Below are 16,135 nucleotides of genomic sequence, written 5' to 3'. Positions count from 1 at the left end.
CAACTGCATAAACCTATTTAGAATACAGAGATTCCCCAGCTTCACTGCTAATTCTCTAAAGAATGAAGATATGGTCAGAAATAATGAGGATTTAGTGTCAAATAAAACATAGTGAAAAACATGGATGACCCTGTACCGCGACAACAAGTTGCAAGCCCTAAGGAAAGGGTGGTTCGTTGTTTGAATCCCTCCTCCACTCAAATCATACATATACAAGGCAATGCATGGAACCAGGAATAATGTGTGTTACCATTGACAGTGGACCCGCATGGATAGAAGACTTGGAAGACTTGTTACTTGTGGCTCGATGCTGAGAAGACAGGACAGTACACGAAAACCAACCCAGAGGCTGCAAGGAGGTCGATGGAGATACAAGGAATGCAGAGAGATAAGGGCAGGAGCTATAAGATGACACGTGGACTACATATGGGAGATATAAGGAGTATAGGTGGCCAACATGGAGGGAGACATAAGGGATAAGAAAAGTGAAGAGATGATGAGTTGCAACAAAGTGATAAGGGAGATATAAGATTAGAAATATAGAGTGATAAGGAGGTGAGATATAAGGAGATGGCAGCATATAGAAATGAATGAGGCAAGTGATAATGCCTTGATACTCGCAATCCTTTACCACGGGGATGGGGTCCCCCAAGTGTGACCCTATTGGTTCATAGCTCCACTCAAATGTGATTCCCGAGCCAAAAAAACATATTGATAAACTTACAAAGAACTGGCATACAAAATGAAGGCCCATGTGCTCTCAAAGGCATCAATTTTGGTGTAAGTTGGGGATTTCACCCCTACACCCTGTCCTGCATCTATAGTGAATAGGCAGGATGATGGCTAGTAGTCTTTCTATGCTTTAGCCAACACATGTATAGGGATAATTTTTTTATCATAGCATATGTTGCTAATCTATTTTTTGTTTGCCGACCTGGAATAGCTTCCTGAAAACTTGGTATTGTGCACTTGAAGTGTCAACAACAGTTTGTTTTTTATGCCCATTTTTAAATATGAATCTTTTGTCATATGGCTCTTTCAATTTATAGTTATACTGAACAGTGGACTCTAATTAGAACAGCTATTTATTGATTAGACTTATCAAAACAAGGAAAGCTTAGAGACTATTATAATGAATATGGATAAGAAACAATCTTGAAAACAGAGTGCACAGATGATTATAATTTTGCATGTTTTTTCTCATTTGCAAATACTGCTACAAGGGTCTACTCCATTAGTAATTATAGCTAAATAAATACCTCCTAATAGATAGATATATCAATATGCAGATGCTACTTACAGTGTCCATAGGTAAGCAAAGGATTGTAGCAGTAATGCCTGCAGCAGCACCTGCAACAAATCTCTCAAAGTTTGTTGTATCTTCATTGCCTGTCATTTTTAGCAGCTTTTTCCGGTATGTATCATATGCATAAAAGTTAACTGCCTTGAATGGTGCAGTGCGAAGCAGATTTACAAGATTACCCTTCCAAAAGCCTTTCAGTCCTTGAGTTGCAGTTATGAGCTGAACAAGCTCAAAAATATTCCTTTGTTCACCACGCACTATATACTCAAGCTTCAATCTCTCCAATGGAGCAACAAAGGTCCTGTAAATAACATTGAAAGAGCAAAATCACTGCTTTTTCAGAGAAAAAAATCTCTCCAAATACACAATATGTTAAGTGTATACATGGAAGAAATTTAAATACTATTAAAATAGAACATGTAGGCATGAAACAAAATAATAAAATCTACTGTGACCCTACAGTGGGGATCAAGAATATGGATTTTTTCCCAAAGACAATAAAAAGTTACACATAAGAATCCCAAACTCCATCTGTTGATGGAAATGAAGAGCATGCTTCAAAATTAGAAAACTAAGGGGATTTCAAAACTCGCCACATGCTTTAATTGTGAGTAATCATGAGCAGTTTGACCACTGAGAAAATCATGCACAAACTCGCCTACTAAACAGACCAAGCCAGTAGCAAGTACTCATGAGGTTTTCAGGAAGACAGTGAAAAATGGCTTGTAATTGCTGAAAAAATTCATGTCTGAAATCATTAAGTGCAATCAGAACTCTCTAATTCAAGAATGCATTTGATCTCCTTTTAGCTCATGATTGAACGGAATAAAGAAGAGAAATATCTGCAAATTTATAAGTTTCAACCATCAGAGCATTTTTTTTTTGTTTTTTTAAATATAAAAAGTAAATTTCTTATGCATTTCTTAATTAATCTGCAGATTCCATATCCATGTTTGTGTCAAATTTGTTCAAGGTGATGTAGGGCTTTTGGCATTCTGCATATAAAAATTTGTTTATTTGTTTTCAAAGCCACAGTTCTTAAAAAAAAAGAAATCTTCAATAATAGAATTTGCAACAATTAATTTCCACGTCTCTATATTTTTTAATGCAAACGTATACAAGTACATCCACATGGCATGAAGAAATTGAAGTTAAGGTGAAAGAGATGAAACTTGAAAGAATCAAGTACCAATAACAACCTTAAGATCAATCATTTGCAATGTCATAAGATGAAGATAAAGAGGCACCGATCATTTCAAATGTCACCTTATACAAATTCTCAGCTGCAGCATACAATTGTACCTTAACAATCAAGTAGAGGTTGAAACAGAGATAAATGTGGCCCTACCTTTGATTGAACAAAAAAATTTAAATAAGGCAAGACACAAGAAGCCAATGCACGAGTGATGAATCCCAATATGTCATGAGAATTAACATAAGATAGAAAGGAAAGATTGCAGGCTTCTATCATGCTCCACAAATTTATGACTTGTTCGCTATATCAAGCTTCAGCTGTATCCTGAAAGCTTTTTGTGACAAGAAATAAACTAGGTTCTTAGCCTTCACTTCAAGGCATAGGTCGCAACAAGAACAATGATCAGAAGGTAGAAATGGCAAGAAGCTCATATTCAGACGACTTGGTCATAGTCGTGTCCTTGCAAGGGAACAGTGTGTGTAGTAAGTCATTTGTCCATAACAAAATTTAGGGCAAATATGTATGTACACACTGCAAAATGTACACTGTGTGTGCAGGCGTGCACGCATACATGCATGTGAGTGTGTGAGCATGTGCACACATGCATGTCCATGTGAATGTGTGAGTGCTTGTGTGTGTGTGATTCTTTCATGGCAATTCTAAAATGTCATATATTGCTCTCACCTTTAGCTGCTAATTCAAGTATAATTATCATAATTGATCCATGCATATTGAATCCAATTAATCTTAATTTTCTACCTTCCCAATTAAAGCAAATTGATAATACAATGGAATTAACTCCCAAAAGATGGAGTGTATCTGCCACTATCATTTGTAATAGGGACATGGATTAGATAAATTGTTTTGTCTTACTCCTACTGGCAGAATGTGCTAGGCAGTGCACACCCTTACATGTTTCATTCATTTCAAATGCAATCTAAATGTCTTGCTACATGGTTCATCCATTTGCCAAAAGGATGATAAGGGTTATTGCAATTTGTTTGTGTTAATCAAACTTATGATCAGACCGATAAAGTAATGGCAATTTTCAGATTTGAGGGATACTAATATTAAATTTAGTTGCACATGATAATCTGATTATTCTAGAACAAATCTGAATAGCAATGACAATGTAAGCTGTAAGTTAGATCTAAATTATTTTTTGCTTTCTAGAAGAAATCGCCGATCTGAAGGAGAGAATACATTTATTGATTTTCGATGCTTCTCTCTTGGTTTTTACTTTGTATATATAGATGTCCCAATGGACATGTGTCCACCCATGACATGTCCATTGGGACATCTATATATACAAAGTAAAAACCAAGAGAGAAGCATCGAAAATCAATAAATGTATTCTCTCCTTCAGATGGGCGATTTCTTCTAGAAAGCAAAAAAATATTCAGATCTAACTTACAGCTTACAGTCCACCCATGACATGTCGCCTCATGAAAAGACACAAGTTATGAATAGACCCAATGCTAATCAGGTATGTTTATGTGATAACCCAAATGCTCTTAATGATGTTTGCTAATCTGCATAACCATCAAACAATCATTTGCTTGATTAATTATGGCATGAACGTAATATATATATATATATCATTCCTGATCATATTTCTACAATAGATCATTACTCGATCACCAAAAGATGGAAGATAATTTGATCTGTCCGTACAGATTTCAGTGTGCTTAACTTATATATATGGTTTCGATTATATGAAAGGATGATTGCTATCTCCAAGGTATATGAATAATAGTTCTGATTTAGCACATAAATTATGTCAAAGTGCATGTATGCATGTATGTCAGTTCACACAGTGAACTGACATACATACATACATGCACTGTGATCAGTTATCCTTGTATCTGATTGAAGCTATATATATCAACACAATTGAAGAACACTTAACTTTACTCTTTGGATTTATCCTCCAAGTTTTAAGGTATCTGGTCAAATAATCAAAATAAATTAACTGACAAGCATAATAAATTCATATAACTACCATTTATCCTCCAAGTTTTAAGGTATCTGGTCAAATAATCAAAATAAATTAACTGACAAGCATAATAAATTCATATAACTACCAAAGTTTAAATCTTGCATTTTCATTTCAGTATTTTTCATTTCCTTCTTTTTATCAAAGCAAGTGTTCACCGTGTTTGATTTTCCCATTTTTATGCTAAGGTTTCTAGCTTTGCAGAATACAAATCATATCAAGTTCAAGGGAGCAATGGTGGTGTGCTAATAGGGTGACTTAAGGATAAGAGGCGTCAAACACTTCAAGTATCACCTTGCACGAGTCCATGACAATGATGTGTAGCTACATAAATTTGTGGAATTGAAGATTAAACAGAAATGAAGATTGCACTTGCTTTGTACAAGGAAAAGAAATTAGAAAAGAAGAAGACCAGTGAGGCAATTGCATCTGGGATGAATTTTTTCCTTAGCTCACAAATTTGAGCAGTGGGACCTTGTCTTGGCCCATAGATACAAAACTTGTCCATTACAGGAAATTATAGCTGAACAAACTCATGGGGGATTTTTGTTCCTTGCAATACTCCTAGTGTGTAAGCTTCACTAAGAGATCTTACATGGAATTTACTGAGGGATCTTTAAGTGAAGAAGACATAAATTAATTTTTGGCATTATAGGAAAACAAACTACAATTCCTTCTTACAAAGAGTTCATATTAGGAGTTACTAAATGCATTGATTGTTGCTACTAATGGGTTCGAGGCAAGGCAAGTAGTGCATATGATTTCAGTGGCTACTTGTTAGGGATAGTTGTGAAATATACCAAGGCCATAATATTCTATAGACACAGACAAATATAATAACTTTAATTGATTATTATATTAATTTCTTCTAATAACACTTTAAATATATATAAATATATACATACATATAATAATCTAAGTTACCGAATTCGTTCAAAAACCTAGGAATTTGACATTTGATTCACTTAGATTTGAATTCGATGCAAATTCGTCTGTTATCATTGAAATTCCCTGTGAATTCGCTTTTTTGAACCCTGGGCGAATGCGTTGGAATTTGGGGCGAATGTCTTTGACGTCGACGGAACCCAAGACAAATGCATAGCGAATGTGGACAAATTTTATTAGAATTTTATGGCAGTTTGTCTCACGTCTTCAGCAGCCGTATAGTGGAGTCGTCTCACGACTTTAGCAATGGTCTCACATCTTCAGGAGTGGTTTCAAACTTTCACGTGGCAGTCATATAGTGGAGTGGTCTCATGTCTTCAGCAGTGAGATATCGTTCTCCATCATCAAGCAAGTGTTCCCCAGTTCGTAGGAAGTATAAATGAATAGAAGGGAAGTCAATTGACTGGAAGACGCTGAAGAATAGGTGACACGAGTTCCTGCAGCAACAGTGAACTTTTTGGCATACACCAAGGGTACGGTCTCTATCTATCCGCATTCTTATCTCAGCATATTTGCATATATGAAATATCTAATGTTATGTTAAACCGTATTGCATTCTTCCGGATTGTAGTTCAAGAGCTATTAATTCTGAATCTGGTTATAGTCCATTAATTGAAGTCTGATATTATTTCTTCTAATTCCGAATTGTGGAATCATCATTGTTAATGCTATAGTAAACATTCTTGGTATTAGATTAAGATTCAATAAAAGATCTTGTTATTGCATTGTGTTTGTTTGAAGACTTTGGTTACACTGTAAGTGTTTGACGAAATTGCACCAGCCTGATATTCGATTATTGTTTCATTTCCAGCAAAGATTATTACATCTTCTCATTGTTGTAACTTGTTTTATTTATTTGTAGATTCTATCATAGCTGCAAGTGCACCCGTAGCCAATAACCCCGAGTTCAAAGTCGATAGATGTTCCCCACTTTGGAAACGTGTTCAAATGATTCGAATATTGGCGGGTGGAGGAGGTTATGTGTGGATTTGTAGCCACTACAAGGAGGAATTTAGCAGCTCTTACAATAGAGTAAAAGCACATTTGTGCTTTATTCCTCAAAAAGGCATCAAATTTTGCACTGAGAAGCCAAGAGTAAATGGACTGCTACCTAAAACCTTTCTTCCAAATCACATCGTAAACAAATATATTCAAGAGCAAAAGCAAGCAGAGGAAGCTGCTGGGAGGGCAAATGCTTCACATCCGTTGGAAAGTGGTAGGCCTCTAAAGAAAGGAAAAACATCATCTATGTCTTCAACTACCACTCCTAATGAGCCACCTGCAGAGGGCCATCCATTCTTGCATCCTCCTCAACAACAGATTGTAAGTAATAGAGTGGTGGGACCCTTGGAATCATCCTTCCAAAATGAAGCTAGAGACATTGCTGATCAAGCCATAACCAGATGTGTTTATGCAAATGGATTGTCATTTAATGTTGTTCGCTCACCGTATTAGCAATACATGGTGAGGGTGATTATTGTGGCTCCAAGCGGGTTCAAGGGCCCTGGGTATGAGAAGGTACGCACCAGTTTATTGGATGATGAGGTGGCCCGTGTAGAGAATGCCATGCTACCCATCAAGGATGCATGGGTCGAACAGGATTGACAATAGTATCAGATGGATGGAAAGATGCAAGGAACCGTCCTTTGGTGAATGTTCTTGCAGTGTCTACAAGAGGTACAATGTTTCTAAAAGCAGTGGATTGTGAAGAAGAGGTAAAGGATGGTCCTTTCTTTGCAAACATTCTCATCCAAGCTATCAAGCAAGTTGGCCCTTAGAATGCTGTTCAAGTAATAACCGACAATGTAAAGAATTGTAGGGCTGCCGGCTTATTGGTTGAGGAGCGGTATGAACACATTTTTTGGACACCTTGTACGGTGCACTCACTTAACCTAATGTTGAAAAAAATTGGCACTAAGGTTGAGTGGATTAAATATATGTATGAGGAGGCACAAGAGATCCAAATGTTTGTCACGAACCGCCCTATGACGCAAGCCATATTCAGACAATTCTCGAAATTGGAGCTCTTGAAGGTAAGTTGAATTGTTTAAAATTTAAACATGTTTTAGAAATCTAGCCACTTTAGTAAGTTTTCTATGTTTTCAAATTTTCAATCTATTACTATTTTGATTTTAAAATAGGTTGCTGAGACCCGCTTTGCCTCCAACACCATTGTTTTGAGGCGCCTTATCAAGGTTAAAGACGCATTGACTAGAATGGTAACTAGTGCTAATTGGACCGTATGGAGGCAATTTAATAGTGATAAAGCAACTACCATAAGGGGATTGATACTAAATGAATCTTGGTGGGATCGTGCTGAGTACCTTCTAAAGATCACCGAGCCTATATTGAGCATGATCAGATACACTGACATGGATAGGCCTTGCTTGGGTGAGGTATGTGATGGTATTGATTCCATGATTGAGGAAATTAGAAATATCATAAATGACAAAGAGCAAGATCCTAATGAAAAGTTCTTCAAGGAGCTACAATTAATCATGATAGAGAGATGGAACAAAACGACTACCCCTTTGCATCTACTTGCCTTTGCATTGAGCCCCAAGTTCTATAGCCAATCGGTCCTCAAGGGGAGTACCACTAGAGTTCCCCATACAGAGATCTTGAAGTTGCTCAAGGGTACAAGGCAGCCCTTCGAAGACTCTTTCCTGAGCACCTACGACCTGCAATGAGGTCTGAATTTATGAGTTTTGCAAGCACCGATGATTGTGGCATTGAGGCTCTTGAAGACAACAACAATGCTGATGCTCATAAATGGTGGTACTTCCATGGTCAAAAATACGAACACTTGCAGCCCATTGCCATCAAAATTTTATCACAGGTTAGTTTTTTAATATTAAACATTCTAATTACTAATTTCTTGTTGGTAAATATTCAAAACTCTAATTTCTAGTTTATTGTTGGTAAATTTGCAAATCTTGATAGGTTGCTAGTTCATCATCATCTGAGAGGAATTGGAGCACATACTCCTTCATCCACTCGATAAAACGCAATCGACTAAACTCCAAGACAGCAGATAACTTGGTGTTTGTGCATTCAAACTTGAGGCTCACAACTCACAAACAGAATACGTACAAAAAGGGAGAGGCAAAACAATGGGATGTCAAACTAGAGGCCGCGGAGTTGGAAGTCCACTTTGATGCACTTGCGATTGAAGATGGTGCTCCTGAGATACATAGTAGTGATGGAGCCGATCTTGAGGCTACGACTGAGACTAGGGTTGAGACTGCTGATGCTAGTGGTACTAATTGTGCTTCTAATCAGCAACTGCCTAATGATGATGAATTCTTTGATGATTTTTTATGATACATTGATATTTGTCATTTGATCATATATGAGTCTATGACTGATTACTAATTACTGATTTAGTGATTAGTAATGTTGACATTGTTGTTTTAAAGACTAAAGTTTTGAATTGAAACATTCATATGCTATTATGGTGGTATATTTTGACATTTTGTCATGCCAATCGAACAAATCATTAATATATGTGGTGGTTGAATTTGCTAAATTGCTTTAGATTAGCATAGTAGTGTATGAACTGGTCTGCTGCAACATATTGTTACATTTTATTTTTTTATTTTTATTTTTTTTTAAATTCTTGTACAGACGAACCCAAAACGAACCCGAACCCAGCCCAAAAAAATTTTGATCGAATGTCGAACCCGAATGTTGAACCCGCATCTGAACCTGAATCTGAACCGACAACTTAGCTTTAAATCATTATTGTATAAATTTCTTCTTATAACAATATATATATAGTTTAGTCTCATAGGATTTATTTGACTGAAGCTACAAAACATCAACACTCCCTCTTAGCTAGGGAGGATAAACAATAGAATTTAGCTATTACCTCAACGTAATATCAAGAATGGTATGATTAAGGATATCTTTGATTAGAAGATATCCATCATTTAGATATCATCTCATGATATTATGAGTAATGGCCTCAAAATATCAAATTGCATCACATTCACCAAATACTCAAAAGTGTTCATAATGATATCACAAGTAATGGCCTGAGAATATCAAGTCGCATGATATTCACCAATACTCAAAATGTCCATAAGGTATGTGCAAACATATCCTCAATGATACTTACCACAGGGACATTATATTCATGATTTGTTTAAGAAGGTTAATCCACCATGACATATCTATACAACTCATTGATATCTATTTGGTCATATCCATCTCTTAGTTGGTTGATTTACAAGATATAATCTATTATGATCTGGTAGACATCATAAGGTATCCATCACAAAAGAAGACTAAGTTATTGTAAGATAGTCACCTTTCAATAACTTTTACAAATACAAGTGATGATAATCATTTGGAAGCCGTCACTTCCTCATTATGTACACAGAGCCAAATAGTAATGAAATAACACTCATGATTAATAAAATAGTTTCATTAGTACAATAATAAAATATGCTCAAAGGTAATTTTCTATGTTTTGATCTTGCATTATGGCTTTGGTAACTTCAATGATAGTTAAGTTCTCTATTTTGTTGAGGATTGTAAAGAACAATGAACTCTCTGTCAATCCAGTGTTTCCAAAATTTTGAGATATGTTGAAGTTCTTTAGAATACAATTTTCCCTAAATCCAAGTTTGAATTACTGACTTCAGTGAAGGAAGCTTGATGTTTGAGTCTAGAAGGACATTTAACTGTAGTGTGACTATAGTTAATGCATCTATAACATTGTATTTTAGAAATGTCTCTTTATTTCTTAAACGGTTGCTTACCATTTGAGTCCTTGCCCCTTTTCCTTTTCAATTTAGTGGTGAGAATTTGAATGTCTTCATGTGTTGATTCCATATTGATTCCTTATTGATTCCTCTATATATTAGATTACACTCCTCTTGAATGCAGTCAGCTTTTAGTCGATCAAATTTGGTGAACTTAGAACAAACACTTATTCCTTGTCTTAAGATTTCGCATGAGATAGGGAGTCCATTTAAAGTTATCATTGTTAACTCTTTATATCATAGATGTGGCCAATTGTTGAGAGTTGGTTTCTTAATTCTGTTATTCTCATAAGTATGAGGTGATGGTCTCTCCTTAATTCATTTTAATATTAAGGAGTTGGTTTTTAAGAGTAAGAATCCTGCTAGTGTTGTTGATCTCAAACACGTTTTCCAAGGCTTTGAACATATCATATGCAGAGTCTAACTTTGTGATAATAGATAGCAGATGATATTTTACTCTGTCTAATAATAATGCCATTGCCCTAGTGGTGTCCTTTTCCCATTGACTATTCTCATCATTCTCATTAGATTTAGGAGGATTTTCTATGATTGCTTTTAACTCATACTTTCTTAGTATTAGTATCATTGGCAGTTTCCAAGCTTCAAAATTTGAAGCACATTCAACTCTGTCTTCAAGTCTGATTCCATTCACAATTTTGATAGATATGAAAATTCCAAGAAGAATATATAGAGATTTTGTCAATAAATCTGATCTGATCATCTCTCAAACCTGCTTTGATACCATGTTGAGATTTGAAGATCAGATTTGATATTTAATTATATATTTATGTTCTTTCTCTATATAACGTTGATATACTTTATCAATTTGAAAACAATGCCTTTTGATCTATAAGTCTGATTGCACACTGTACTAAATATTGAATTCTATAAGTCTTATTTCAGACTGTGATTTATATAAAGAATGTTAACTGTTGTTGTCTGCAGATGAGAAGGCACAGAAGACTGTTTTTAGTTACGTATTTGAATGCTCATCTTATCGCAGAATGTGAATATAAGTATCGGTTCATGGAGTCACATCCACGGTGGATTGTGACCCATCATGGATGCGACTCCACAATGTTTCAATCTGCAAACTAAAACAGTCAGTCACATCCATGATGTTTCAACACAATCGTCAACATAAATAATATGAGATCGGTCAAACATCACGGTTATTAGATTAATATGATAACACTTGATTATGTATATTATATTAATTTCTTCTAATAACAATATATATATATATATAATAGTTTTGTCTCATAGGATTTAGCCGACTGAAGCTACAAAACATCAACACTCCCTCATAGCTAGGGAGGATAAACAATAGAATTTAGATATTAACTCAGCTTAATATCATGAATGGTATGATTAAAGAAATCTTTGATCGAAAGATATCTATCATTTGGATATCATCTCATGATATTAGGAGTAATGGCCTCAAAATATCAAGCCGCATGATATTCACCAAGTACTCCGAGTATTGGCCTCAAAATATCAAATCGCATGATATTCACCAAATACTCAAAAGTGTTCGTAATGATATCATCTCATGATATCAAGAGTAATGGCCTCAAAATATCAAGTCGCATGATATTCACCAAGTACTCAAAATGTCTATAAGGTATGCACACACGTATCCTCAATGATACCTCACCATAGGTACATTATATTCATGGTTTATTTGAGGATGTTAATCCACCATGACATATCTATACAATACAACTCATAGATATCTATCTCTTAGTTGGTTTATTTACAAGATATAATCTATTATGGTCTGCTTAGACATGATAAGATATCCATCACAACAGAAGATTAAATTATTGTAAGATCAACGCCTTTCAATAACTTCACAAATACAAGTGATAATCATTTGGAAGTTGTCACTTCCTCATGATGTACCTAGCGCCCAAATAGTCATGAAATAACACTCAATTAATAAAATAGTTTCATTAATACAATAATTAAATATGTTCAAAGGTATATTCTAAGCTTTGATCTTGCATTATGGCTTTGGTAACTTCAATGATAGTTATATTCTCTATGTTGTTGAGGATTGTAAAGAACAGTGAACCCACTCTCAATCCAATATTTCACAAAATTTTGAAATATGTTAAACTTCTTAAGAATATAAGTTTCTCCATTTATTCTCCTTATGTTCTCTTGCATATCCTAATGATGGATCACGTAGCGTGATCCAAAACGTTGATGGAAAAAAATTTACACAATCTAATCCTCTATTTTGTTGAGGATTGTAAAGAACAATGAACTCACTTGCAATCCAATATTTCACAAAATTTTGAAACATGTTGAACTTCTTAAGAATATAAGTTTCTCCTTATGTTCTCTTGCATATCCTAATGATGGATCACGTAGCATGATCCAAAATGTTGATGGAAGAAAATTTACATAATCTAATCTAGAAACTATCAGAACAACTTCTTATGGATTGTGGAAATCTAATTGATCTGAATACAAGTTTCTCAAAATCCATGTTTAAATTGCTGACTTTGGCAAAGGAAGCTTGATGTTTGAGTCTAGCAAGACATTCAACTCTAATGTGACCATAGCTGTCATATCTATAGCATTGTATTTTAGAACAGTCTCTTTGTTTCTTGAACAGTTGCTTACCACTTGAGTTCTTACCCTTTTTCCCTTTCAATTTAGTGGTGAAAATTTAAATGTCATTTATGGATTCCATGTTGATTCCTTTAGATACTAGATTACACTCTTCTTGAATGCAATCATCTTTTTGTCAATCAAATTTGGTGAGGTTGGAACGAACACTTATTCCTTGTCTAAAGTTTTCCCATGAGATAGGGAGTCCATTTAAAGTTATCATAGTTAACTCTACACTATCATAGATGTGGCCAATTGTTAAGAGTTGGTTTCTTAATTCCATTATCCTCATAAAGTATGAGGTGATGGTCTCTCCTTTATTCATTTTAATATTAGGGAATTGATTTTTAAGAGTTAAAATCCTGCTAGTGTTGATCTCAAACATGTTTTCCAAGGTTTGAACAGATCATATTAGAGTCTAACTTTGTGATAATAGATAGTAGATGATCTTTTACTCCGTCTAATAATAATTCCATTGCTCTGATGTTGTCCTTTTCCCATTGACTATTTTCATCATTCTCATTAGATTTAGGAGTATCTTCTGTGATTGTTTTTAACTCATACTTTCTTAGTATTAACATCATTCGCAGTTTCCAAGCTTCAAAATTTGAAGCACATTCAAGTTTGTCTTCAAGTCTGATTCCATTCACCATTTTGATAGATATGAAATTTCCAATAAGAATAAATAGAGATTTTCTCAATAAATCTGATCTAATACCATGTTCAGGTTTGAAGAACAGAGTTGATATTTAATTATGTAAAAACCCTTATCCAGCTATATCCTTAACAAACATCAATTTGCTTTTGTTAATCAACAGTCCGATATTTTGTCAAACATTTGGCAGACAAATTATTATCATTCAATAAATAATGCTTTAAATTCACAGCCAGCTGCTCACAACTTTAATAGATTAAGTCTTTATCAATTTGGACAAATGAACACCACTAAATTATTCAGAAGTAATTTCTATAATTGATGGTAATGCTACTAATATACAATTTAAAAATTGACTTCTGGAAATTTACAAGAATGCAATAATGAACCTAGAAATTGACTTTTAACAGATGAAATATGGATTGCAGCTCTCAAGAAATAATCCAATTTACTTGCAGGTTCAGAAATACATGCTCCTCGCTTATAATCGCAGGTGCTCTAAAACCTGATTGTTGCCCTCCAATAATTGATTGCAACCTTCGACAAAGTTTGAAATAGCTACCAAATACAAGGACAACAGCCACAGTATATTCCTCTTTAATGACACCAAATAGTAGACAATAATGCTGTTCCAAATCACAAATTCTCCAGCCACTATGAAATTCCCAGGTACAGTACATAACAGTCGGGAAATACTATAATTTAGTTAAGACAATTCTCATAATTAATTCACAATACCTCAACTGTGAATTACCAAGCACTTCTTAATTCCAAACCCTTACACTTCAGCAAGGGCAAAGAAATCGGCAAACTCAGAAACTCTTCGCAGGCAACAAAAGAAAATAATCAATCGGATGCTTTACTCAGCAAATGGGCTCATATTTATAATCTACAAATGGCACAAAGTTTCCCAAATGAACTTCACTTAAGCAGCTTCCCACAGACAACATTAAAACATAATAAAGTGTCATTATAAACTAATTTATTAATTGTTTTTGGCTCTGAAAATGACCTTTTCCACCATAACTTAAAATTCTGACATGCAAAGCCACTGTTTCTTGTTCTCATTATTTAAAACTTTTCGTCCCGGTTCCAATGAGCTATGATATTGAGGCGACAAACTAACAACGGTAACAAAAATAGCAACTTCAATGTATGTAGATGAATAATAATAATAATAATTCACCTGTCTTTCAAAAACAACTGAGGAAGTATTAGAATCGAAATTTGACAACACCAAAGTGATCCTAATGATGAAAGATGATGAATGAACCTAACGGGGTGACTTACTATAAATAGACGCTCCCTCCAAGATTCTTGGAGCCCAAACTAAAAGCCCAAAATAAAAACTAAGAGCATTCTCCAACTCCTCTGACTCAACTGAGCTCATCGGAACCAATAGATTGACTTACTATAAATAGTAAGTCCCTCAAATGGAGCCAAAACACACCACAGGTTGCTGGAAAGCCTATAACCACACAACTAAGACCCTCAAATCCTATTGTCAGCTCACGAGAGTCGCAATGGTGAACTGACCTGGCCAACTGCAGGAACCTGCTAAAAATGGGGACATTACAATCCTCCCTCCCTAAGATTCCTTGTCCCCAAACAATCCTGGAGCAAAATGGACATCACAATCGACCTGGATCCAAAAGGTAGAACTGCGTACTATGTCTGCTATGTACAAACAATTCCTATAGCACCAACCCCCATATAACGGACATCAACATCAGAATCATTTAAAAGCTGACCCGAGGCATTGATGAAGGCAACAACTCGTCGAAACTCAACCCAACTGAAATACCAACCTTGTCCACACTTGAGTCCCCATCAAATTGATACTCACACCCAACTGCACTGTGGCAATAGTAACAACCATAGGTACCTAAAACACTACCACCAACTCCAACCTCTGCCAAACTGTCCTAGGTGTGTAGATATTGCAAGGGGTCTAATTTTCAGCTATCAATCCCATCTACAAAAGATGGTGCTAACAACCCATCCCATAATGGATGGTATGAAACTGGAGCCAACCCACACCGACGTGAAACCAAATCCTCAACCTGTGGGTTAAAATAAAAGTGATGAGCACTCCTCACAGTGTAATGTCGATAAAAACTCCCAATCTCTGTCAAGAGCTCATCAGTATCAGTCTGGGAATCAAAAGATGACTCCAATCTCTGACTCTGAACTACTGGTCGGGCAGGATCCTGGGCAATCCTCTCAACAAACCCAACCTCAAAATCCCTATGGGGAAGCATAGCAGACAGAGTCTCTACAATCTTTCCCATCAACCTCTGAATATCATGAGAGCCTGGGATGAGAGTAGCCTCATACATTCTGTATGAATCCTCCTTCACATCAAAACTCTCCAATAGATACTCCATGAAGGACTGTGCAGTAGAAATTATATGTGGAAGCATTAACCTGCTCCCCTGCAACCCACAGTTGATCCCTCTGAAAATGTGGCACTACCATTTGTCCAATGGTACCAGCTATATGAAATGAAGAAATAGATCCACTTCCGATAGAAGAAAGCAAATCACCATGAGAGCTTGTCTCCCCTGATGCTCTCACCTCCTTTGTACCTACTACACCCATATGTTGGACGGATGTGTCAGCCACATCATCACGGCCCTCATCCCCAACC

The 16,135-nt window shown here is 35.6% G+C and overlaps 1 protein-coding gene across 1 annotated transcript in view; it reads right to left on the bottom strand.

Moving 5' to 3' along the window:
* The window catches only part of LOC149549593 (putative mitochondrial adenine nucleotide transporter BTL3), an 80,567-nt gene that overhangs the window by 44,184 nt on the left and 20,248 nt on the right, over positions 1–16,135 (bottom strand). The window contains exon 2 of the mRNA XM_089792916.1: positions 1,301–1,604. Within this exon, the coding sequence (XP_089649042.1) occupies positions 1,301–1,604 (304 nt within the window). The remainder of the gene's footprint in view (positions 1–1,300; positions 1,605–16,135) is intronic.

Source organism: Cupressus sempervirens, chromosome 7 (genome assembly GCF_028749045.1).
Source record: "Cupressus sempervirens isolate cs-2001-9-10 chromosome 7, ASM2874904v1, whole genome shotgun sequence".
NCBI lineage: Eukaryota > Viridiplantae > Streptophyta > Pinopsida > Cupressales > Cupressaceae > Cupressus > Cupressus sempervirens.
The sequence above is the reverse complement of the archived record's forward strand: the minus strand, read 5'-3'. Positions and strand labels throughout refer to the sequence as shown.